The 26,268-nt window shown below is 35.1% G+C and overlaps 3 protein-coding genes across 3 annotated transcripts; all 3 read left to right on the top strand.

Annotated features, from left to right (window-relative positions):
* Positions 1-434: 434 nt before the first annotated feature.
* LOC115997965 (uncharacterized mitochondrial protein AtMg00810-like) lies at positions 435-1,490 on the top strand. The gene has a single exon (XM_031237390.1). It carries the CDS (start codon positions 435-437, stop codon positions 1,488-1,490), a length of 1,056 nt encoding a protein of 351 aa, XP_031093250.1.
* Positions 1,491-12,350: 10,860 nt separating this feature from the next.
* On the top strand, positions 12,351-14,533 carry LOC116018941 (phospholipase A1-II 1-like). Its single transcript, XM_031258999.1, has 3 exons — positions 12,351-12,627; positions 12,944-13,295; positions 13,686-14,533. Exons 1-3 carry the CDS (start codon positions 12,395-12,397, stop codon positions 14,319-14,321), a joined length of 1,221 nt encoding a protein of 406 aa, XP_031114859.1. The 5' UTR covers positions 12,351-12,394; the 3' UTR covers positions 14,322-14,533.
* Positions 14,534-22,303: 7,770 nt separating this feature from the next.
* LOC116002282 (phospholipase A1-II 1-like) lies at positions 22,304-24,633 on the top strand. The gene is made up of 3 exons (XM_031242386.1): positions 22,304-22,536; positions 22,875-23,229; positions 23,894-24,633. Exons 1-3 carry the CDS (start codon positions 22,304-22,306, stop codon positions 24,527-24,529), a joined length of 1,224 nt encoding a protein of 407 aa, XP_031098246.1. The 3' UTR covers positions 24,530-24,633.
* The last annotated feature ends 1,635 nt before the right edge of the window (positions 24,634-26,268 follow it).

The raw sequence follows: 26,268 nt of genomic DNA, 5'->3' as shown, positions 1-26,268 counted from the left end.
AAATGCCTTGGAGAAGAATGATACTTGGCAACTAGTACAGCTACCCCCTTCCAAAAAGCCTATTGGATGCAAGTGGGTGTATAAAATTAAACGTAAAGCTGATGGCACTATAGAAAGGTACAAGGCAAGGCTTGTAGCAAAGGGATAAATCAAAGGCTTGGCATTGACTACTTGGACACTTTCAATCCAGTAGCTAAAATGACTACAATCAGAACCTTTCTAGCAATAGCAGCAGCAAAACACTGGCACCTTCACCAAATGGATGTGAACAATGCTTTCTTGCATGGTGATTTGGAAGAGGAAGTCTATATCAACTGCCTCTTGGTCTCTCAGGCAGCAGAACTGGACAAGTGTGCAAATTAAACAAGTCCCTATATGGACTAAAACAGGCCAGCAGGCAATGGAACACCAAACTGAGCATTGCACTACAAACTATGGGGTTCAAACAATCCATACCTAACAACTCCCTATTCACCAAAGGTAAAGGACATTCTTTTGTGGCCTTATTAGTCTATGTAGATGATATAGTTGTTGCAAGTTCTGACTTGGAAATTGTACAAGAAGTCAAACAACAGCTTAATGCAAATTTTCAAATAAAGGATTTAGGACCTTTAAAATATTTTCTTGGTCTAGAGGTGGCTAGGCAGAAAAAAGGCATTGCAGTCTGTCAAAGAAAATATGCTCTTGAATTACTTGATGACACTGGATTTACAAATTCTAAACCTGTTCATAGCCCTACAGTTCCCTCACACAAGCTAAGCAGAAATGAGGGTGAACCCCTTGCAGACAACACTCAATACAGGAGAATAATAGGAAGACTCCTATACCTAACCATTACTAGGCCTGACATCAGCTTTGCCACACAGCAACTATCTCAGTTTCTTGACAACCCTACACATCTTCATCTGCAAGCTGCTCATAGGGTGTTAAGGTATATTAAAGCTGCTCCTGGACAAGGATTATTTTTTCCTTCTTCTTCTGATCTGCAGTTAAAGGCCTTCTCAGATTCAGATTGGGGAGCTTGTGTTGACACAAGGAAATCTGTTACTGGCTTTTGTATTTTTCTGGGAAATGCCTTGGTATCATGGAAATCTAAGAAGCAGGCTACAGTTTCTAAGTCTTCATCAGAAGCAGAATATAGAGCCCTAGCAGCCACAACCTGTGAAGTCCAGTGGTTATCTTATCTGTTAGAAGATCTTGCAGTAAATCATGCTAGTCCAGCAACCATATATTGTGACAGCAAGTCTGCCATTGCAATTGCAGAGAACCCGGTGTTTCATGAACGTACCAAACACATAGAGTTGGATTGCCACCTTGTCAGGGAGAAGTTAAGCAAAGGCATCATCAAGCTGCTCCATGTTGGATCTGCAAACCAGTTAGCAGATACATTTACCAAAGCACACTGTCCTAGTTCCTTCCATACTTACACATCCAAGCTTGGATTGATAAATTTATACAATCCAGCTTGCGGGGGGATTTCAGGACAGTAGGATTATTGCCACCTGGCATCATCCCCTTCACCTTTCTGTTATAGCATTAGTTAGCAGTCTGTTAGCAATAGCAGTCAGTTCCTTTTCCCTCCATTCTTGATGTATATAAAACCATGTATTTCAGTTGTTGAGTATCACAATAAACAGATCATTTTTCTTCTCTGTTCTTCCCTTTTTTCTCTCGTTCGAAGCTTCGCCACAATCTCCTCCATTTGTTTTTAAAATAATAGCGGTGAAACATTCTTAAAATTGGATTTAAACTTATAAAATGTGACGAAATGATTATTTGTTTGAAACATTTGCCATAAATACAATCGGAACTCTTTATCCAACATCGTTATTATGTTCAGATGTCCGCCACAAGATTTCAATATAGGTTCTCTGGAAGCTAGGTTTTTTGTGGTTACTATACATTTTATACAATTAAAACGGATAGAAATTTTGGTACTGTCACCTAAATTTTAAATATGATAAGAACGTATTGGTATTTATGTGAACAAGAAAAAATGGATTGACTTTTGTGTAATTAAACCTAACTTTTAAATGTATGACATATCAATATCAAGTGCTTAATTGCCAATACTATACGTTAAAAGTTTCAATTAAATGTATGACATATCAATATCAAGTGCTTAATTGCCAATACTATACGTTAAAAGTTTCAATGGTATAACATGCTTATAATGCGATTCAAACTTCTTACACCTACTCTAATACCACTTGTCAGGATCAAGCATTTATCACTACACTGAAAAAACTATAGCTAATAGTCAAGGCACAATTTTATTTCCGTAGACTTGCGTATCAATCAATGTCAAGCAAAATGCTGGATTCAGTCTTCCAAGCCTCTACCCAACATGATATGACGGTATTTTTTTATAGCTATTCATTTTTTTTTAGTCAATCATAACAGACCATAATAAAATAATAAAGGTTCCAAGTAAGTAGAGTATGATTCTTGTATCAGAAGGTTATGAGTTCGATTCGTGTTAATAACATCTTTGTTGAGCCTCTAACACATGGTCTTCCTAGTGCGATTTACATCACTCTCCTACGTAGTTAGCGAGCTACTAAACAGGAGCATGGTTTACCTAGTGCACACTCTCAAGTAGTGGCTGTGAGCCAAGATTACCTAATCATCAAAATAATAATAATAATAATGAAACAATAAGTGAGTATATAGTATTGTGATTAAATTGACTTTGAATAAAAAGTAGCACCTCAAATGCGCGCACACACATAGGGTCAAGATTTGGTGCGGCCACCGCTTCGCGTGCGGTTGTGCAGTCTTGCACCACTATGTATGCACAAATGTATCACCACATTTAGTATTTAGAAATGTATCAGGGTGTGGTGCATTTGTATGGTGCATTTGTGCATTTTATTTATGCATTTTACGCTGGTGCATTATTAAACACGTGGTAGTAAATATGTGCATACATGGTGATACAATATATATATATATATATATATATATATATATATATATATATATATATTCAAATGTGATCGCGCCTTCCCGTGCGATTCGCACCGCTCAATGTTAGAAAATGCACCACTCAATATTAGAAAATGCACCACAATGAAAATAAACAAAAACACTAAAAAACACACCACACCCAAAATAATGCATCATAACTCCCCTGCCCCTAATGGTGTATTTGTTAACACTGTGTGGTGTATATTTGTATACTTAGTCGTGTGTTTTTTGGTGATGCGTACCTAATGATGCATATTTGTGTGGTGCATTTTCTAACCTTGAGTGATGTATATTTGTATAAATAGTGGTGCGGCCGCACTTACCGCACGTTAAGACGCGGCCGCACCTGATTATAACTCTATATATATATATATATATATATATATATATAGAAATGGATATGAAAAACGACTCTATATGTGTGTGTAAAAGTAAGATCGATCAGGTAAAAAGAAGAGGGGGGGGGGGGGCGATCAGATGTGAAAAATGGGAATAAGTTTCATTGATCAATCACAAAATAATCACAAAATAGTTGACGGATAAGAAAAATATGGTTACTCTTTTATATACTAACACAAAGCATTCATTACATCATTTATAAGAAAAAACTGAACATCGTTTTAGGAGGGAAAATGCATCATTTTGGAGAAAATTTGTTAAAATATTCAAAAGTTTAAATGAAAATGCAATAACATAGTCTGTATATATATAAAAGTTTTCCAAGCATCAGTTTTTGGATAAAACCAAATTATTTTGGTACGTTTTGGGATTCAGTAGAAGTTTTTGTAAATATATAGAAAACCTTTATGCATTGAAATAAACCCACGTTAATTATTTTGAGAAAAACTCATATAGTTTCAATCTAAATATGCATCATTTTTGGTTTAAAGGGCAGTTGATTCATAAAATTATATATGTATTAATTTATAATATAAATCAACATTATGCTATTTTATTGAAAATTATTTTAATGTTATAGTAAATATATAATTTTAAACAATTTTTATACGGTGAACCATGGTCCACACATTATATATGTATTAATTAAGTTATGATATAAATCAATATTAATCTATTGGATTATTGAAAATTATTTTGATGTTATAATACATATATAATTTTAAGCAATTGTTATACGGTGAACCATGGTCCACAGTTGTGTGGACTATGGTGATACGTCACAAATATATAAATTGTCAAATGGACATGTAGTATAATTAAAATAATACTTTAGGTGGTGTTTGGTTTGAGATTTTTGCACCCTACTATAGGTTTAGGTACACATTATCATGCTTAGCTTGTTTGTCTACTTTTTTATCCTACTATTAGAATTAAATCCTTTAGTAATTACAAATCTCATAATTTTACTTTACTTTTGAACAATGGAATAAAAAATAAGGAAAAAATGAGAAAAATATAAAGGTCATTGTTCATGCATTAAATATAAAATTTTAATACACACACATGTATGTGTATATATCTGTATTATATATTGTTTATATATTTATTTATTTTTATATTAATTAATTAACTATTTATTTATTTATTTATTTTGATGCCAATTCTTATTTACTACCAAACAAAATGGCCCTTATTATTAAAACATATTACAATTACTAGGTATTTGATTCTCATTACCATTCTAGTTCCAATGTTTGAACCAAATACACCCTTAGTGTTGTTATAATGAACATACTGTGTGTATAAAATGCAATTGAATAACAGATCGAGCTCATGCATACATATATATTGCCAAATTAGTTTGTAGTATAATTAAAATGATACTTTAATTTATTAGTTTTGTTAAAACGAACCTATTGTATGTATAAAATAAAATTAAAATCAGAGACATAAAGTGCAATTAAAATGATATTTCAGCGTTACTATAATAACACTCTAGTGTGTGAAAAATGAAATTGAAACAAAACTCATATCATAATCCACGGTGCTACTTGGATCATGGCCAACAATTAAATTTGCCAATTTTAAGGCCATTAATATATGTACTAAGTAATGTACATATTTATAATTAAATATACACCAACCCCTATTTGTTTGAAGAAAGTTTATGACGTTTAATGCAGCAACAATTGTTGAACTTTTATTTGCGTTCATATATTGAATGCATTGGTGTTCTTTGTGAATACATTTATTTAGCGCCCATGCTAACGCGCTATTAGGCAAATGGATGGCTAAGAGTGGCCTCGTGACTTTTAGGTTTGTCGTTAGGCCAAAGGCAAATTTTTTTGTCCACATAGCTGTGAAAACAGTATTGTTTCTTTTAATAAAAGAAATGATACATATTTTGTGTAATTAATTGTGTTTGTATAACATATTTAGATTTATTTTATATACATTATAATTTAATTGCAGCACAACTAAAATTTCATTTTTTTTTTCAATTACAATTTCATTTGACATTATATATACAATAGTCTTATTACAGTAAGACATGTTATTGAATTTCATTTTATACACATTTTAGTCTTATTATAAAACCACTAAATTATAATTCTAATTCAAGTATGATTTCATTGGACAATATACACTCAAATATGTGAAACTATTATTCAGTTCCATTTGATATATACACTGTAGTTCATTAAAACACAACTAAAGTATCATTTTAATATAACTAAAGTTTCATTTGACAATATACACTCAATATGTGAGACATGCTATTCAATTCTTTTTTATAGACATACTGTAGTTTTATTTCAAGAAAACTAAAGTATCATTTCAAATAAACTACAGTTTTATTTGACAATATACACTCAATACGTGAGACATATTATTCAATTTCATTTTATACATACTGCAGTTTCATTTCAACACAACTAAATTATCATTTCAATTCAAATACAGTTTCATTTGATAATATAAACACAATATGCGAGACAAGTTATTCAGTTTCATTTTAGATACATTATAGTTTCATTTTGTTCTAAACACACTAAAAATACAAAATTTGTTAAAATTTAACGACTGTGGCTTCTTTACCTAAATAAATGATGCCGTTTTCGGACCATGATCCACACAGTTGTGTGGACCATGCATGGTCCACCGTATAACTACCGTAGGCCAAATGGCTAAGAGTAGCGTAGTGAGCATGCTTATCAATGGAGTTTATTCACGATTTTTTAGAAGTTTTTGTAAGTGTGATTAGGAAAGAGAAAATGGGAATGGATGAACAAAAAACAAAACAAAATTGATTTTTTAAAAATAATAATAAACAAAAGTTTCGCGCACAGCTGAGAATAAAAAAATAAAGTTTACTGTTGTAATATTTTGACATTTGCAGGAGCTCCCATTCTTTTTCTCTCACCTCCCCTCTCTCCTCTCCACCTCACACATCAGTGTATTATTATCCCCTCAATATCTATTGATGAGGGTACTCTAACGTCCTTGAGAGATATTGTTAAGAAGTAATTCAGTAGCCCAATAACGAGCTAATAGCCAAATGGATGGCTAAGAAAAAAAAAAAGAAATTTGGTCCTTTTATTTAAATTTGAACATAATTATGGATTAATCTCATCTATTCATGCAATTCTTATAACATACATCATTGCTCACCTTGCATTGTGGATCCTAATTTATGTGTGTGTTTTGTATTATATTTTTTGTGTCTTGCATTATGAATTTTTATACCTTAAGAGTATTGTTATAACTTTTTATGTCTTGTGTTATGAAATTCTTTACTTTACGAGTATAAATTCTATACATCGTCGTTTCAATTCATGGTCCATAAGACTATGTGTTTTGTGTGTCAGATTCACATGATCGATAACCATGCTCCATGTGCGAACGTGTGAACTGCACAACTCAGTAGCAGCAGTTGCACAACCATGCATTATTACAAGTTGCACAATCGTAAGTTCAAATTAATTACAAAACTGCCACCATATTTTTTAAGAAAATTACTCTACAATGTATTTTAATAGCCATTTTTCATGTACACAATTAGTCATTACAAATTATACAATCCGGTAGTAGCAATTACACAATCATGTGTTCTGGGTTGCACAAGATAGTTATTACGTTCTCATGGAAAGAGTGGTTCTCATTTGATCTGATTATATTATATATATGTATAAAATTGTGGCACTCACTCAACTCTGATCCCTTCCGAATTCTGCAATAAATTTTTTTTATTCTAAAACTCTTTAAAGGTTTTTAAAATTCTATTTAACCCGCTTCTCTTCTAGGCTTTCATTTGCCAGGGAGCATCATTTATGCGCAAAATTACAATTCATACACCTACACTTTTGTTGTATATTTCACGTGCATGCATGCTACTTAATGGAAAACGTTAGATTCCTAAGACAACATAGAGGAGATAATGCATATATGATCCAAAGCTGGAGATAATCTGTAAGTACTCCCTATTTGGCATTTTGATCAAATTGTGCTCAAAGTTTTCTATTGCGGAATTCTAGAAATAGAAACTTTAATACAATAAATTATAAGAGCAAATTATCATTTTGGTCCACTGACTATGGGGTCCTGTTAATTGCAATCCACGATTTTCAAAACTATTAATTTCATACCTTAACTATGCAATTTTTATTAATTTTGGTCACTGCGGTCAAATTATCGGTCAAATTTCACCAGAAAATCCTAAACCCTAATATAATGAGGGTATTTTAGTCTTTCACCCTTATTTCTTATTCTTCGGCGAGCTACCACTTTCCCAACAACGGCACGCTTCATCCTTCACCTCTCCGGCGAGCCCTTCACCCATCCTTCACCTTTTCTTCTTCTTCTCCGGCAACCTGCAATGCAAAGACAGAACCTGGCACGGCACACGACGTGTTCGACAAAATGACAGAGAGAAAGAATTCAACGTAGACCGCAAAGCGAAGGAAAAATCCAACCAAATCTACCACAGTCGCAGCAACGAGCAGTAGTTTCAGGAAAGAGAAGAGAGGCGACGAGAAATGCCGTTCAGCGGCGCATTTTTGGTGTTAGAGGGACGGTTTCCGCCGAGATTTGGCAACGCATGGCGTGCCTGCCAGAGCACATCCCTGGCGAGCAGCTAGTGGATCTGGTCCTCTGTTTCCCGCCCGACAGCTGGGCCGTATGACTATGCACCTCTGGGAATTCCTCTACTTCTCGCCGCCGACGCCATATTACGGTATTACTTACGCTTATACCTCTTCCGATGACGACTGATGAGTAAAATGGTGATAGTAAATATGAGGGTGAAAATGTCATTCCACTGAGGATTGAGCTATGACACGTATTTGTGCGAATTAAGAAATTCTAGGCACTAAAGTGATGAAATTCACTAGAATCCAAGTAAATGATTTTTAAGTGGGAAAATAAAAGAAAAGCAGATTAACTAAGGATTAAACTGTAAGATAAGGGAATGGGTCATATTAGGGGTACTGCAATCTTGATGCTCTAACGACCTTAGAATTAGGGGAGGAACTAGGGGTGGGCATTTCGGTTTTCGGTTCGGTTTTTTCGATTTTGGTTTCGGTTTTGATTTTTCGATTTTAAAAAATATTAAACCATTCGGTTTAACATTAGAGTTCGGTTCGGTTTGAAACGGTTCGGATTCGGTTCGGATTTAATTCGGTTCGGTTTACGACCCCCGGATTTCAACATTTCCTACGCGATGCCGCGACTTTACAAGACACCGTAATAACTATGTATGCATCACATAACCCAAATCCAAAGTCTAATATCTAAATATTAAATAACAACATAACAAATTAACAATTGAAACAGATTAAAATAAAAAAATAAAACTAATGCTGAAAAACAAATTTTTAAAAAATTAACAATATTAGATGAATTATACTACAATGTAATAGGGCCAGTTGTATTAAAAAATAATTAAAAAAAAAACTAGAATGAAACATTCCAATTTACTGGAATGAAATTTCAATTCATTGGAGGAATGAATTTTGAAATTCATTCCAGTTAGGAATTAGGATATATATATATATATATATAATATTTATTTATATTTATTATTATTATTAAAATCTAACAAAGTTCAGTTCGGTTCGGTTTTTACTAAACCGTTCGGTTCGGTTCGGTTTTTAACCGAACCGTTCGGTTTACAAGAATCTCGAACCGTTCGGTTTTGTATTGCTAGTTCGGATAAACCGAACCGAATTGCCCACCCCTAGGAGGAACAATTAACTTAGGAATTTATGGGCAATGCACTCAAGAATTCAGTTCAGCTACTTTCGTAATCAATAAACAGAATTAAACTAACATTGCCCCACTTTCGTGATGCATCAATAATAACCTTAAACACTAAAGCATTGTAAGCCCCCAAATTACCCATATTCTCATAGTAGAAAAAATTAGATTGAAATTGGTAAGGCTCGAGTCTAAAGCAAATGTAACACACAAATGAGTCTCAAATTTAGGTTGAAATTAGGTTGAACTTGTCCAAGATGTCCAAAAATCCTTCCTTTGCTTCCCGTTTGTGAATAAACTAAGCTTAAGCAAATGTAACACAAAAATGAGTCTCAAATTCAGCAAGGTAAAGAAAATAAGCAATAAAATCAACTAAACTGAGGGGCAAATAATAGTATAAAATCAGAGGTATCAACGACGACGATGGCGACTACGGGCGCCCTTACGCCGACCTAGAGTACTACGAGAAGAAAAAAGCATAGGTTTGCGTCGCTTGGCCGGAGAAGAAGAAGAATTCGCCCAAGATTCCGAAAAGAAGAAAAGAAATGCGAAATGACTAAAATACCTTAATACCCTCGTTATTTTAATTTTTAAAATTTTCCGGCGAAATTTGACTGTCAATTTGGTCGGAGTGAACAAAATTGATAAAAATTGAATAGTCAGGGTATGTAATTAACACGTTTAAAAGTCGTGGATTGCAATTAAGAGGATCCCTATTGCCAGTAGACCAAAATGACAATTTGCTCTAAAGTATAATATAAAAGTGGACCAAATAATTAAATTTAAGAAAGAAAAAAACATATTTAGCTATATATTACATTAGTGGATTTGTGTTCCTATACTTGGTAATTAAAGCGGGATAGGGAGCCTCTCGAAATAGGGAAACTTGATGGATATATCACGCGAATGTATACCAGTCGTTATACGGTGGACCATGATCCACAATGCATTATGGACCATAGTCAAAAAACGACGCTGTTTCAATAAGTGGGAGAAACGGCAGCCGTTAGTCGTAACGAAGCTCCATAACTAATACTACAGTTCATCTCAAAAGATAAATCCTCACATTTATTTTTATATTATCGAATGAAACTACATTTATATCGAAAAGGAAATGTATTTGTGTTGAACTGATACTGAATAACATTTTCACATTTTTGGGTACTGCAGTTATATTGAAAAGGAACTGCAGTTGTGTTGAAAGGAAACTGTAATTGTGTTGAACTCATACTGAATAACAGTTTCACATTTTTGGGTGTATATTGTTCAATGAAACTGTAGTTATATCGAAATGATATTGTAGTTGTGTTGAAAGGAAACTGCAGTGTATTATAAAAGAAATTGCAGTTGTGTTGAAAAAAAATTAAACTGAATAACAATTTCACATATTTGAGTGTATAATGTCGAATGAAACTGCAATTATATCGAAAAAGAATTGTAGTTGTGTTGAAAGGGAACTGCAGTTGTGTTGAAAGCGAACTGCAGTAGCGCGAAACGGATGCCGTTTCAGCCGTTTGTATTCATTAATCAAAACGACGTCGTTTTGATGCGCGATCCACAATCCATTGTGGATCGCGGTCCACAGTAAAATTTGCAAACATATAGTTACAATAGTTAATGAATTACAGGGTTGTTATGCCATGAACCCATGTCCATGTTCACAATTTTATATATTGAGTAATGTAATTTTATATATTGAGATCTAAAATTGTGAATATAGATTATAAATTTTTGAACATAGAGCTCTAAAATTATGACGGGTCCATCTTGCAAGTGGACCCGGGTTCATAGCATAATTTGCCTGAATTACATTGACAGTGTTGGGCTAGCTCAACTTGGCTCTTCATTGTTCTTCTTACTATTAGGATTGGGATTTCCCAGGTCAAATTAAATTTTGGAGTCGGCGAGCCATGTCCAAATAGTTTTAAAAAAAAAAAAAAAAAAGATCTGTCTAGCTCAACTTGGCTCTTCATTGTTCTTCTTACTATTAGGATTGGGATTTCCCAGGTCAAATTAAATTTTGGAGTGGGCGAGCCAAGTCCAAATAGTAAAAAAAAAAAAAAAAAAAAAGAGAAGAAGAAGATCTGTCTTGCTCAACTTGGCTCTTCATTGTTCTTCTTACTATTTTAGGATTGGGATTTCCCAAGTTGGAGTGGGCGAGCCAAGTCCAACAACAACAACAAGAAGAAGAAGAGGTCTGGTTCGCTCCATAAATTTGAAAATTATGTATTTTCTTGCAAAAAATCTCTCCTAGGCCTTAGGCACCAACCAACCAACCGTCTAGTGTATCACAAAAATTGCTGGTTTAGCGACCCCTGGGCCGTTTAAGCGCCTTACTTTAATTTTATTTTTTTAAAATTGAATTGAATATACTTAAGAAGAGTTTATTACCGAAATGGTTCCTTAACTATTGCGAAATTACCAATTTGGTCATCGATAATTTTTTCTTGCTCAGTTAAGTTCTCAACTTTGAAAAATTTAACCATTTTGGTCCTCCATTTATTTTACCGTTTGATATCCGTTAAATCGGGACCAAATTGGTAAATTCACAATAGTCAAGGGACCATTTCAGTCAAAAATTAATTATCGAAATGGTCCCTTGCTTGACTATAGCAAAATTACCAATTTGGTCCCGATTTAACGGATGTTTAACACCAAAATAAATGAAAGACCAAATTGGTTAAAATTTTCAAAGTCGATAACTTAATTGGTAATTTCGCAATAGTCGATGGACCATTTCGATAATAAACTCATTTAACAACAACTAGAATCTTAATTTACCAACTACTATATAGTGTGGCGGCACCACTTTTACCATCCACATTAATTCTTTGGTCAGAATATAACTGAGAAAGCATAAAATAGATATTACATTATAAAGGATCATTAACCGTTTCAAACAAAAAAAAAAAAAACCTAGAATCTTAAATTTCAACTAACTAGTCTTAAAAATTTTATGAGTTTTAAAATAAATTTGCTGTGGAAAATTTAGCTTGAAACTTGTGATTTTTGTACTACGTAAAAAGGCTTGATAGGAAAGTATAATGCAATGAATAAATGTACCAAAAGTCAAATGCATTAAATTAACCTCATCAATCATTCAATTTTAAAAAAAATAAAATTAAAAAATCCAACGTTTTACACGAGAAAGATGTTGATGCATGGCTCTTTCTCTCTATATAAAGAGGGGAATGCGTAAGACTTAACTCCATCAGCAAAGAAACACTGCTAAGAGCTGATTACATACAGAAAAAACAAGAAAAAAAAAATGGAGAGCATTGCTAAGAGATGGAGAGTTTTGAGCGGAAGTGAGAACTGGGAAGGGTTACTGGACCCTTTGGATTCTGATCTTCGGCGCTACCTCATTCACTATGGTTCAATGATTGGAGCAGTTTACGACTCCTTCATCACTGAACCAACTTCTAAGTATACCGGGCTAAGCCGCTACGCCAGGAAAAACCTCCTTCAAGAGACTGGCCTTGACAAGGCAAATCCTTTCAAGTATAAACTAATGCTCATCTCTTTCTTTTCTTTTTCTTTTTCTTTTATTTTTCTAAATAAAACAATGCATTTTGAGACAATTTCATAATTATATATGCATCAACCCAAAGGAATAGTTTAAGTGTCAAATGAGCTTCTTTGTGGGAATGATCCACGGGATAACCCAGGTTTGATTCTCACAAGTGACAGTTCTTCTTGGACCAGCTTTTACATGTGTTTTTAAGTGGATTAGTCAGGTAGACCAGACTTGGAACACCTCAGGGAGAAAACCACTATGTAACACTTTTGTTAACTAAGGCTGGTATTATGTAATTAGGTACACTATCACCAAGTACTTTTATACTCCTTCAACTAAGTGCGGAGCCCAAGGAGGATATCATGTCCGATCAGTACGAGCAGACGCAGTGATGAAAGAGTCAAATTGGGGAGGATATGTTGCTGTTGCCACCGACAAAGGGAAGGAGGTTTTGGGACGGAGAGACATTGTGGTGGTTTGGAGGGGAACGGAAACAATGTCGGAGTTGATTGAGGATTTCAGAATCGCCATGGTCAAACCTCCCATCATCTTTGCCGAGGATAATGGTTCCCTCGTGCATGAAGGTTGGTATGAAATGTATACCTCTACCTATCAAGATTCACACCTCAACAGTAAGAGTGCCAGGGACCAGGTATACATACATGTTTAACCAAATATTTTAAGCTATCCATAACACCATATTAATTAATTTGGAAGAATCATTTATTATATTGTACCAATGTACCAGGTACCATTTGTAATTGGGGTAGGCATTTCAGTTCGGGTTATCCGAACCCAACTGAATTGAACTAAATTTTAAACCCAAATGGTTTCAATTCATACTTTCAATTGAAAAAACGAGCTGAACGGGATAAAAAATCGAAATGTCCACCCTAATTAGTACGGAGTAATAAATTTGAAAAGTTTCTAGTAGACCTGAATAGTATAATATATATAAGTGTATCGGATATTTCAAACACCATATATAAAAGTTTTTTGATAGTCGTCACACAATATATAATCTTATTTATCTACTTCATAGGTTCGAGAAGAGGTTTCGAGGCTACTTGATGTGTACAAGAACGAGGAAGTGAGCATAACTGTGACAGGGCACAGCCTGGGTTCATCACTGGCAACACTAAATGCAGTTGACCTAGCTGCCAATCCACTCAATAACTCCGATAATGTTCTCGTCACAGCAATCATGTTCGCATGCCCCAAAGTGGGAAACGAGAGTTTCAAGAATGCTTTTTCCCAGCTCAAAAACCTTCGAGCTCTGCGTGTCGTCAACCAACACGATCTTGTGCCAAAGCTGCCAATCTGGGCTTTTGAAGCCGGCACTATTTTCCTCAAATCCTACATCGACGTGGGAGTCCAATTCGATATAAACGCTTCAAAATCAGACTATGTAGCGCCTGATAACTTTAACATCTTAAAGTGGCATGGTCTGATAATTTACCTGCATGGAATCGATGGGTTTCAAGGACCACAGGGAGGATTTAAACCACAAGGATATTTTGATATCCCTCAAGTCAACAAGCATGGAGGCATGCTGAAAGTTGAGAAATGCCCGGTTCCAACCGAATGGTGGATTGAGAAGAACAAAGGAATGGTTCAGAAAGATGATGGTACCTGGATTCTTGATGATCACGAGGCGGACGATGTTGTGTTTGCATAAACCCTTCCATGGTGGGTTAGTATTGATTTTAATAAGGTATGAATAAAGTTTGTTTGTGTGTTGTTTAAGAAAGGGGACTATAATGTCACCTATAAGTTGTTCATCTACGTTGTGTAATGTTGTTTTTCCTATGTTCCAACGCTATTATTGGCGAACTTCCATTGTACTGCTTTCTATGAATGAATAAAGTGTTTGCTCGTGTGTTATTAAAACTTGAAAGACTTCAAGTCAGTGGGAGTCAGGTCGATCCTTAAAAAATAAGGGCTTAATTTGGATCCCACCATTTCATTAATTAACTTTTCGGAGAAAATAGTGCATGTGATGATTGAAATAGTCCCTCAACCATTGCAAAATTATCAATTTGATTCCGAGTTAATGGATATCTAACGGCAAAACAAACAGAGGACCAAATTGATTAAAATTTTTAAAGTTGAGGGACTTAATTGATCAAAAAAATAGTCAAGGATCAAATAAATAATTTTGCTATAATGAAGGAATCATTTCGGTAATTAACTCATTTTATTATATAAGTATAAATATAAAATAAAAGTGTAAAATTTATTTTAAAAATTGTCAAAATATTAAGCATAAAATATTCAAAAAAAAAAAGAAAAGAAAAAGAAATACAAGTCAAAAGTGACATTCTTATGCATATTTATATACAAAATCATTCACAAAATTTTAAATATCAATTTCTTCCAAAATTTTATTTTCAAAGGCAATTAAAATTAATACATGAACTTTAGAAGGACCGCCCCTGGCTCCTTTGTGTTGCATGCATGTCTTATCATTACAATATTACAAAAAGTGTTTTGTAGGAGACTTGAATGACAAAGTTCAACGGACCACAAGGGCCGGTGTCTACCACCATCAATTGCGCGGTGGAAACTAGCTCATAGAAGTCAACAAAATAGAATTCGATTTCTTAAGGAAAACAATGAGAGTCGCCCCTATTCGATGACGAAATGTATTCTATATATGTTATCCCTTCATTACTCTTTGAAAATATGAATATATGTTGTTGGCAATACTACAATATAATTGTACTAAGCATTATTATAACCAAGTAATGAACTTCTTATGTATCTATCAACCTACCCCTATCACCTACCTAACTATCTATATACTTCTACCACCACTTATCCCATCTTCACCCCTATTATGGCAAATTATCCTGTCATAATGTTGTTACAGAATGTTGTTAACTTAAAGATACATAATTTTACACATGCATGTATGTCCGGACTGACTTTTGTACGTGTTGAATGTGTTGCATTCAATATAATGTAGATTGGAGAAGAGGTGCAATCACTCATGCATATAGAAATACAAGGGCGAGACAATTAGCATTACAACGGCAGGATACAGTGTGGATTGATCATTTGCAACATTAACGGCAGTTGACCTAGCTAGCTGCTAATCCAACATTCTACTCACTGCCTTTCTGTTTGCAAGCCCCAAGGTGGGGTATTGTAATTTCGTGAACGCCTTTTCAATTTGTTGTTGAAATATATATGTTGATTTTATCAATCAAGGGATGGTCAAACGGTAGGCCAACACTACTAGAATTCAATTTGAGTTTAATGAGTTTAGTGAAGCTGCGTTTCAGCCCTTCTTTTATTAATAAATTGCCTCACCTTCTTCAAGGTCCAATACCCTTATTTATACAAAGAGGTTGCTAATCTTTACATGGCAATCTTAAACTACCATAAATGTTTGTGATTTCTTTCCTTATTACATTTTATTCAACTTCCTAAAGTCTTTTGATATACTTTTCTTTTCCTTCTCATGCAATCCGGGCTTGGTCCCCTTGCCTTAGGAATTTTCCTAATCCGCTTAGATTACTGATTCAGCCAGACTCCCTCGCTCGGCTCAACAGGGATAAGCTTTGAACTTATTCCCCTGCACGCCTTCCCCTTCCGCCTTCTCCTTTCGCCGTGGCTCTGACTCGGAGTCCGACTCTTTGCACTTGGCGTCTTTGGTTTAACATTTCTTACTGTACTTCTTGAGATTTTACTTAATTGCAATGAAACATCCTGAATTACTCCGCCGACCGACCTTCGATCAAATGTCCCGCCCCGCCTTCCGCCGACTTCTTTCCCTTCTTCCTTCGCGTAATCTCTTCCCTTTAATCACTCCTATACATCGACCGACCTCCGACCAATCGGCCTATTCGTCGTTTTTGCATGTCCTTCCTTTAATCAATCTTCCTTTAAGTTGTCTTAGGTCAGTAACCTTCTTTTTCCTAGTGCTTGGCTTCCTATCACCCATCAATATATATATATATATATATATATATATATATATATATATATATATATATATATATATATATACATGCACATCCGTAATCNATATATATATATATATATATATATATATATATATATATATATATATATATATATATACACATGCACATCCGTAATCAATCATTATTTCGTGGACCATGATTCACACATTTATGTGAAATTGTGAATCATAAAAAAAATATTTTTAATATACTAAAGTACATTATTTGTATACATAAAGTACATTATTTAAAAATACATAATCTACACTTATAATAAGAGCCAATAATGTTAGACCCCTAACTGGAATTAAAAAAATGTCGGTGTAATAGTCTGCTATAACATATTGTACTTTGTGTTTTTCTTATTGTGCAACCTCATATTAAATTCCTAATATATCTGAATCCTTTATAATTTTACCAAATTTTTTCTGTTAAATATAACGGAAGTTTAACATTAAATTCTTTAGGCAATTTGTTTCTTTATTGAAATTTTCAAACAAATTGGCAATATTCTATAATACAATTCTGTATAGATGATGAGTTGTAGTTTTCGCGGTGGATGGAAAGAAATAGATGTTAAAACGGAAAGATTTCCGAGTATCGTTCTCAAAGGATGGCAAGGAGGGAATTCAAGCGGTAAGGAGATTAAACACAAGAGTGTTTAGTGTTTGAAAGCTAACCCAAACATAGTAAGAAAATGCACATGAAACATCATGAAAATAAGGAACAAACAATGGAAACAATCAATTGGAAAGGAGGATTTGGATCTTGCAACTCATATAGGTATCCTTGATTTCCTAAGATATTAGGCTAGCAACACTTAGATAATGAAAATGAGATAAGGTCACCAACACCACCGCTACTCTCGTGGTCAATGGACTCACTCCTTAGACCGTAATGTCATCCTTGTGATCACTAGGCTAGGAGAGGCATTTTGTCAAACACGTTATGTGCCTCTTATCTTCCACTTCTCCCTTTTCTCAAAGGTGAGAGGGAAATGTGCTAGGCTAGGCTAAGGAGTAACCTTACTCTCGTAAGTGAGACTCCTTCTCCAAACATCTCTCATATAGGTTGATCATTCCCACACAAGAGTCAAAGAAGATCACCATTCACACAATCAAACTCATAATCAAGCAATTGCAAAACCTAATTGATCAATTCAAAGCTCAAGAACATCCATACAACATTGCTCAATCCAAAATCCACAAAGATCTATCTAATCATACTTGAAATTGAAATAGCTAAAGGTAAAAGTAATGACAAGAAATTAAAAGGAAGACTTAGCTAGGAATTGAACTTTGAATTTGAACTTGAACTTGAAATTGAACTTTAATCTTGAACTTGAATGTAGATCACAATCTTGCACCAATGAAATTTTTCTCTAATTCGAATCTAAACTAAGAATTGCAATGTGGAGTGAATTGGGAGAGATCTCTCTAGGCTAATCCTAGAGAGAGAAATATTCTGAAGAGATCTAAAACTGAAGTGTGATGGATCCCCTGAAAAAATGGCTCAATTCCCCTTTTAAATCTCGCCCAATCGCCAATTTTCCGCGATGGACGCGCGGGTGGACGCGCGTCCACGGGCGCGTCCACTGCGATAAATGCGTCCAGACTTCAACTTCTGCAAGCATTCTGATGGACGCTCGGGTGGACGCGCGCGTCCACTGCGCGTCTACAACAGACTGCTGTTCTGCTGCCAAACTTCTGCAAGCATAATTTCGGACGCAGGCCTGGACGCATGGGTGGACGCACGAGTGGACGCGCGTCCACTGGGCGTCCACTGGGCGTCCACTGCAGTCCTGGCCTATTTTTTTGCTCCAACTTTGGTTCATTCTTCACTTATCTGAAATGTTGTCAATTCCTGCCCTTTTTGCACATCTTTTACCTACAAAACAATTAGCCAAGCGTGGAACGGAGTCTAATAGCAATGTCAATCATTCTAACGCAATAAAGGGACAAATCAATCACAAAAGCAACGAATTGTGCACTAGACGATCCGATAATGACCTTATAAAGATGGCATCTTTTGCACTTATCAATAGATTCCTAACTTAAAATTAGAATATTGAAGTCTTAATAGGATTCTATAATACAATTTTGTATAGATTCCTAATTAAACTATTATTCTACCCAAAACAACAGTATATAAACCCTTCTTCTCACGGGTATTCACCCAAAAAACTAAACCTAACATATTTTGCAACACACCATCTACTTGACATTCTATAGATATGATTGTCAAAATATTATCATGCTAATTCTATTATTTGTATTTCTACTCATAATGATTACAGTTTTTTTAAAAAAAAAAAACAATCAATGATGGTATACTCATTAATTAGTATAACTTCAATATCGTTATGTAAATATATTTATTGTATAATTTGTTCATCTATACTTGTATAATTGTATGTAATGTTGTGGTTCTCATTATATTCCTCTATAATCTACACATTTTAGTTACTCCTAACTCCCTAATCTATGGTTTTTGAATTTATGTTGTGGTTCCCATTATATTATTTCATAACATCTTTTATGAACATATTTCTCATGGCACAAGGATATTAGTCATGAAAAATGCAGTAAAGTTAATTGATACTGACACACAAACTGTGGGTTGGAGTTGTACAGTTCATGTCATTAAGAAAAAAGAATCAAAAAACGCTATTGGAACGCCTGAGAAAAAGTATATGTTCATCGTACTTGAGGATGAAACAGTAAGTAAATAGTAAAAATTTTCCCACTTTTATTATTATTATTATTATTATTATTATTATTATTATTATGAAGATGCTATCATTCACCACCAACATCATTGTAAATGATATATCTAAATGCAAGGAACTCGGGTTCAATCAATAGTGTTTGATAATGACATTGGAATGTATGATATCACTTTACAAACCAACAAATGGTACATCATCTCAAATGTCATTGTCAACTATGTCTGGACGAACTATAAAATACTTGATCACAAATACAATTACACATGGATTTTAAATGGTCGGAGCGGTGTCCAAACAAGTGACAATGATGGCACGCCATTTGCTCCCATGTAAGTGGTTTATTTGTTTTTACTTACTTTAGTTGCAATTTAGCTATTTACAATTTCGTTATGTTTTATTAAAATATATAAGCATCGAGAGTATTTCTTTGATTTTTATTAATTTAACATTTTTTCTCTCCCATTATTATATGACTACTTTAACCAATTAAGGAACACTAATTTAAAAATAGGCATTGGGCATTGGTTCAATCGCGCATCGCGCGTGTGATAACTAGTTTTTTATATAACATCAAATAATGTAAATTCAGTACACAAATAATGTACTTTTAGTATATAATGTGTCTTAGTTACCACCATTTGGTCTCGACCCCGACGACAACCTAGAATTCTAGGGAGAAGTGGGGGTTGAATTTGAAATCAAGAACCAAGAGTCGGAATATATTAAGAAAGATGTCAATGACCTTATGTCGCACGATTTGATGGTGTATTTGCATGGGATTGACGGCTGTGTTGGATCCGTGGGAGGGTTAAGTTTGAGCGTCATGGAGATTTTGGGGTCACGGAACTCAATAAGTATAACGACGTGATGAGTAAAGGAGAGCATGGCTATTCTGCGGCCGTAGCATGGTGGGTCTTGGAAAAAATAGTAAAAATGATATTACAAGTGACTATTTTATTTTGTGATACAAATATATGAAAGGTCCATTTACGATTTGGGTCGGGTAAAGTGGATTCAAGTTCTTCTTAGTGAGACAATGCAAAGAAATAAATATATTATACTCTCAAACGGATAATGTGTGAATGAGAAATTGATTTTCAAAATAACCTCATCTGAATTGAAAAATAAAGGTGGAAAGACTTATCAGTAGCATTTGTCCCACATTAAATTAAATAAATAAATAAATAAGGGAATTTGCACCATTGTATATAACCCTTTTAAAAGAATGTTGAACTGTATGGCATAGAGACTCTGTATGGCATAAAGACTCTCTCGTCCACAGAAAAAAAAAAATTTCCCTGTCATCGGTTTGGGTTTTCTTGTGTGATTGAATGTTTAAAAGTTGTGACAGCGGTTTGTCCACACTCCACAATAGTTCTAATAAGTTTCTTTAATATTACTAAAAGTAAACTACTTATGAGAATACATCAAATATAAAACAAAAATGTTGACATAAATGCATTTTTTGTTTAGTTAAGTGGTATATTTAAATTTCTATTTAACCCGCATCTCTTCTAGACTTTCATTTGCCAGGCACCAACGTTTATGCACAAAATTACAATTCATACACCTACCATTTTGTTGTATATTTCACGTGCATGCTACTTAATGGAAAACGTTAGATAATGCGCTCATAGTTTTGGCATTTTGATCAAATTGTGCTCAATTGCTCATAGTTTTCTGTTGCGAAATTCTAGAAATAGAAATTTTTATATAATAATGTATAATATAAAAGTGGACCAACTAATTAAATTTAAGAAAGAAAAAAACTTATTGAGGTATATATTACATTAGTGGATTTGTATTCTTAAACTTGGTAATTAAAGAGGGATATGGAGCCTCTTGAAATAAGGAAACTTGATGGATGTATCACGTAAACATATAATTACAGTAGTAATTGAATTACATTGACAGGGTTGGGCTAGCTCAACTTGGCTCCTCATTGTTCTTCTTACTATTAGGATTGGGATTACCCAGGTCTAATTAAATTATTTTTCGAGTGGGCGAGCCAATTACAAATAGTAAATTAAAAAAAAAAAAAAAAAAGTTTATTATCGAAATGGCCCCTCGACTATTGCGAAATTATCAATTTGGTCCTCAACAATTTTTCGTGCCCAATTAAGTCCCTCGACTTTGAAAATTTTAACCAATTTGGTCCTCCGTTTATTTTACCGTTAAACATCCGTTAAATTAGGACCAAATTGGTAATTTTGCTATAGTCAAGGGACCAAATTGGTAATTAATTTTTCACTGAAATGGTCCCTTGACTATAGCAAAATTACCAATTTGGTCCCGATTTAAGGGATGTTTAACGGCAAAATAAACGGAGGACCAAATTGTTTAAAATTTTCAAAATCGAGGGACTTAATTGGGCACGAAAAATTGTCGAGGACCAAATTGGTAATTTTGCAATAGTCGAGGGACCATTTTGGTAATAAACTCAAAATAAATATTAAAAAAAAAAAGGCTTTAACCTTGAATTTTAGATTAAAAGTCAATTAGCCCACAATTACACCCATCAACAATTCATTTTGATGCAATGAAGCTCAAAAACGGATTAATAACTTACTATCACCGGTCATTAGAGATCCAGCTGGCACCCTCTGTTTAATTGTTAGGCAAAAAAGTGATCACCGACGAACAGTTACGGTCACAGAGAAGGAGACGAGAAGGCGAACCAGTGGTTAGCCTTCTCGCTGGTTGTGAAGGGGAACCACTGGCCGCCTTCTCGCTGAGCTGGTGACATCTCTGCTACCATTCACATTAATTCTTTGGGCTAAATATGATTGAGAAAGTAAAGAATCATGAGCATTTGAAAAAAAAAAAAATCCAACATTATTTAACACTTCTAAGATGTTGATCCATGGCTCTTCCCCTCTATATAAAGAGGGGAAGGTGTAAGGCTTCACTCCATCATCAAAGAAATACTGCTAAGTGCTAATTACATTCAGAAAAACAGAAATGGAGAGCATTGCTAAGAGATGGAGAGCTTTGAGTGGGAGTGAGAACTGGGAAGGGTTACTTGACCCTTTGGATTCTGATCTTCGGCGCTACCTCATTCACTATGGTTCAATGATTGGAGCAGTTTACGACTCCTTCATCACTGAACCAACTTCTAAGTATGCCGGGCTAAGCCGCTACGCCAAGAAAAACCTCTTTCAAGAGACTGGGCTTGACAAGGGATATCCTTTCAAGTATAAACTAATGCTCATCTCTTTCCCTTTCCTAGTCCCTCATCTTTTTTTTTTTTTTTTTTTTTCTCATTGAAATAATTTCATAATTATATATGCATCAACAACTCAAAGGGTAACTCAAGTAGCAAATGATGAGCTTTTTTGTGGGGACGATCCTGTGGATAACCCGGATTTGATTCCCACAAGTAATAGTTCTCTTTGGGCCAGCTTCTGTAGTGTCTCTAAGTGGATTAATCGAGTAGACTCAGACTGTTAAACAGATGAGAAAAGACCTGAAACACCTATAAAATAACACTTTTGTTAACTAAGCCTGGTATTATATATGTAAACTTGATTAGGTACACTATCACCAAGTACTTTTACACTCCTTCAACTATGATCGGCGGAGCCAAAAGAGGATATCATGTCCAATCAGTAAGATCAGACGCAGTGATGAAAGAGTCAAATTGGGGTGGATATGTTGCTGTTGCCACAGACAAAGGAAAGGAGGTTTTGGGACGGAGAGACATTGTGGTGGTTTGGAGGGGAACGGAAACAATGTCGGAGTTGATTGAGGATTTTAGAATCTCCATGGTCAAACCTCCCATCATCTTTGTGGAGGATAATGGTTCCCTCGTGCATCATGGTTGGTATGAAATGTATACCTCTACCATTCAAGATTCACAGCTCAACAGTAAGAGTGTCAGGGACCAGGTATACAATGCATACATGTTTAATTTAACCAAATATTTTAAGCTATCCATAACACCATATTAATTGATTCTATATTTTATAAACTGAATGGTTTCCATAAATGAACGGAGCAAAAATTATATATATATATATATATATATACACTAAATCTCAATTTCCTAAATACTAATTTTCAAAATTGTTCTTTGTTCCTATTTTTTCTCCCCGAGTCCCGAAGTCTGTGATGTTGCTATCAGATGTCAAAGGTAGGTGAAGAGATTGGCTTGGTTTGGACTTTTTTAGATTGAGAAATTTAATAAAATTTAAATTATTAGTGATTATTAATGTTCCCAAAAGAACTAGTTAGGAATGTTTTGGGTTCTCAAACGAACAAAAATTCTAACAGAACCAAAAATAAGTCGAAACCAAACTCTTTCAAACTGAACTGAACTAAATTTTAAAACCAAATTACTTTCAAAATTGAAAAAATGAACTGAACCGAATCGAAAATCAAAATACCCACCCTAATTCATACAGAGTAATAAATTTAAAAAGTACATCATAGACTTAAAACAGTATAATATATGATTGTATCAAGTACTCTTAATTAACACCAAATATAAATTAAATGTTTTTGATAGTTGTCACACAATATGTAATCTTATTTAATTACTTCAATTCATAGGTCCGAGAAGAAATTGGTAGGCTACTTGATCTGTACAAGAACGAGGAAGTGAGCATAACTGTAACAGGACACAGCCTGGGTTCATCACTGGCAACACTAAATGCAATTGACCTAGCTGCCAATCCACTCAATAACTCCGATAATGTTCTCGTCACAGCAATCATGTTCGCATGCCCCAAAGTGGGAAACGAGAGTTTCAAGAATGCTTTTTCGCAGCTCAAAAACCTTCGAGCTCTGCGTGTCGTCAACCAAGACGACCTTGTGCCAAAGCTGCCACTCTGGGCTTTTGAAGCCGGCACTATTTTCCTCAAATCCTACATCGACGTGGGAGTCCAATTTGATATAAACGCTTCAAAATCAGACTATGTAACGCCTGATAAATCGAGCATGTTCATGTGGCATGGTCTGATGATGTACCTCCATGGAATCGATGGGTTTCAAGGACCACAGGGGGGATTTAAACCACAAGGATGTTTTGATATCCCTCAAGTCAACAAGTATGTAGGCGTGCTGAAAGTTGAGAAATGCCAGGTTCCAACCGAATGGTGGGTTGAGAAGAACAAGGGAATGGTTCAGAAAGATGATGGTACTTGGATTCTTGATGATCACGAGGGAGACGATGTTGTTGATGCATAAACCCTTTCATGGTGGGTTAGTATTGATTCTAATAAGGTACGAATAAAGTTTGTTTGTGTGTTGTTTAATAAAGGGGACTATGAGTTGTTCATCTATGTTGTGTAGTGTTGCCTTTCCTGTTCTCCAATGTCATGATTGGTGAACTTGCATTGTACTGCTTTGTGTACGTGAAAGAATAAAGTATTTGCTCGTGTGTTATTAAAACTTGAAAGACTTTAAGTCAGTGGGAGCCATGGCCGATTCACTTATTCGAGCACGCGATGTGTATTACAATGACCTTCAGTGAGAGTTGTCCCTCGTCGATAATGAAATTGTTAGAAAAATCATACAGGCGCAGCGGAAGCATCAATCACTTTTTTAGATTCTACGTTTAAAAAGGGACTTTGAATATTGATAGGCTGTATTTTAGCGGGAGGTGGAAAGAGTGTAGGTGAATAAAACGGGAAGAAGTTCCCGAGTATCGTCTCAAGGAACGGTAAGAAAGGATTTGGTAGACAAGGAATTAGGCACAAGAGTTCCTATGTTTCAAAAGCTAGTCCTAACATAAGGGTTGTGTAGGTCATTCTAAGAATAGCTCAAGCACTAAAACGAAAGGTGTTGTAAACAAGTATTGGAAGGGAGGATTCAGACTAATCTAGCACACATGCAACTCTTGATTTCCCAAGGCACTAGGGGTTTGAAAACGCTCAAAGGACTCACATGAGACAAGGTCACTCACACCACCGCCACTTTCGTGGTCAATGGACTCACTTCTTAGACCATAAAGTCATCCTTGTGAACTTTAGGCTAGAAGAGGCATTATGACAAACACGTTATGTGCCTCTTGCCTTCCTACTCCCTTTTCTCAAAGGTGAGAAGGAAAAGAGGTTGGTGATGTCTCAAGCATTCCCTATTCTCATAGGTGAAAGCTTTCTACACTAACTCTCAAGTCCGATTGGCCTAATCGGAGTAGAGGTCACACAAACATCCCAAACCGCTATCAAGATATCCAAAAAGCATCATTCTACTCTAGATATATGACATGAGAGCTCAAGAACGACATGCATGTTCAACTAGTCCAAAACCACTTGGTAACTAGCCACACATCTCTAAACTATGCATTATCAAAGTAATTGAACAAATCTAAGCTATAAGGATTGAAATCCAAACACATATCAAAGCACAAATCAAATCAACAAAACAAATCACAACTCAATTCACAAACTAAAATTGAAGAACAAGAGAGGAAATTGGATGATTACTTGAATATAAATGGAATTCTTCTACAAATCTTGATCAATTGCAAGTTGATGTCCACAATCTTCTCCAAATCTAGCTACTTGAAATGAAATGTGAATGGAATTGAAGTGGAATTGGGAGGGAATTTGAACCTAATTCTAGAGAGAGAAATTTTAGACTAGACTAATCTGGAAAAATGAATGGGATCCCCTGAAAAATGCCCCAAATCCCTATTTAAATCGCGCCAAACCGCCAAAATAACGCGTAGTGGACGCCCGACTGGACGCGTGTCCGCTGCGCGTCCAGCGGGATTCTGTGCGCGGCTTCGAAACTTCGGAGAGATCTCGGAATCGGACGCGGGCGTCCGACCCGCGTCCGCTGTGCGTCCTAAGCAGACATTGCAACTTCAGAGAGGTGTTTTTCGGACGCGGGGCGTCCGGTCCGCGTCCCTCCCGCGTCCGAAGCAGACATCGCAAACTTCTACAAGCTATTTTTCGGACGCGGGCGTCCGGGTGCGTCTG

Source organism: Ipomoea triloba, chromosome 1 (genome assembly GCF_003576645.1).
Source record: "Ipomoea triloba cultivar NCNSP0323 chromosome 1, ASM357664v1".
NCBI lineage: Eukaryota > Viridiplantae > Streptophyta > Magnoliopsida > Solanales > Convolvulaceae > Ipomoea > Ipomoea triloba.
Note: the sequence above shows the minus strand (reverse complement) of the source record. Positions and strands in the feature narration are given on the sequence as shown.

What these genes read in the sequence shown, in the direction of transcription:
- LOC116018941 (XM_031258999.1), top strand. Translation starts at nt 12,395, where the DNA reads ATGGAGAGCATTGCTAAGAGATGGAGAGTTTTGAGCGGAAGTGAGAAC. An exon ending in GACAAGGCAAATCCTTTCAA is followed by an intron (nt 12,628 to 12,943) that starts GTATAAACTAAT and finishes TTATGTAATTAG; the next exon opens with GTACACTATCACCAAGTACT. An exon ending in GTAAGAGTGCCAGGGACCAG is followed by an intron (nt 13,296 to 13,685) that starts GTATACATACAT and finishes TCTACTTCATAG; the next exon opens with GTTCGAGAAGAGGTTTCGAG.
- LOC115997965 (XM_031237390.1), top strand. Translation starts at nt 435, where the DNA reads ATGGGGTTCAAACAATCCATACCTAACAACTCCCTATTCACCAAAGGT.
- LOC116002282 (XM_031242386.1), top strand. Translation starts at nt 22,304, where the DNA reads ATGGAGAGCATTGCTAAGAGATGGAGAGCTTTGAGTGGGAGTGAGAAC. An exon ending in GACAAGGGATATCCTTTCAA is followed by an intron (nt 22,537 to 22,874) that starts GTATAAACTAAT and finishes AAACTTGATTAG; the next exon opens with GTACACTATCACCAAGTACT. An exon ending in GTAAGAGTGTCAGGGACCAG is followed by an intron (nt 23,230 to 23,893) that starts GTATACAATGCA and finishes TTCAATTCATAG; the next exon opens with GTCCGAGAAGAAATTGGTAG.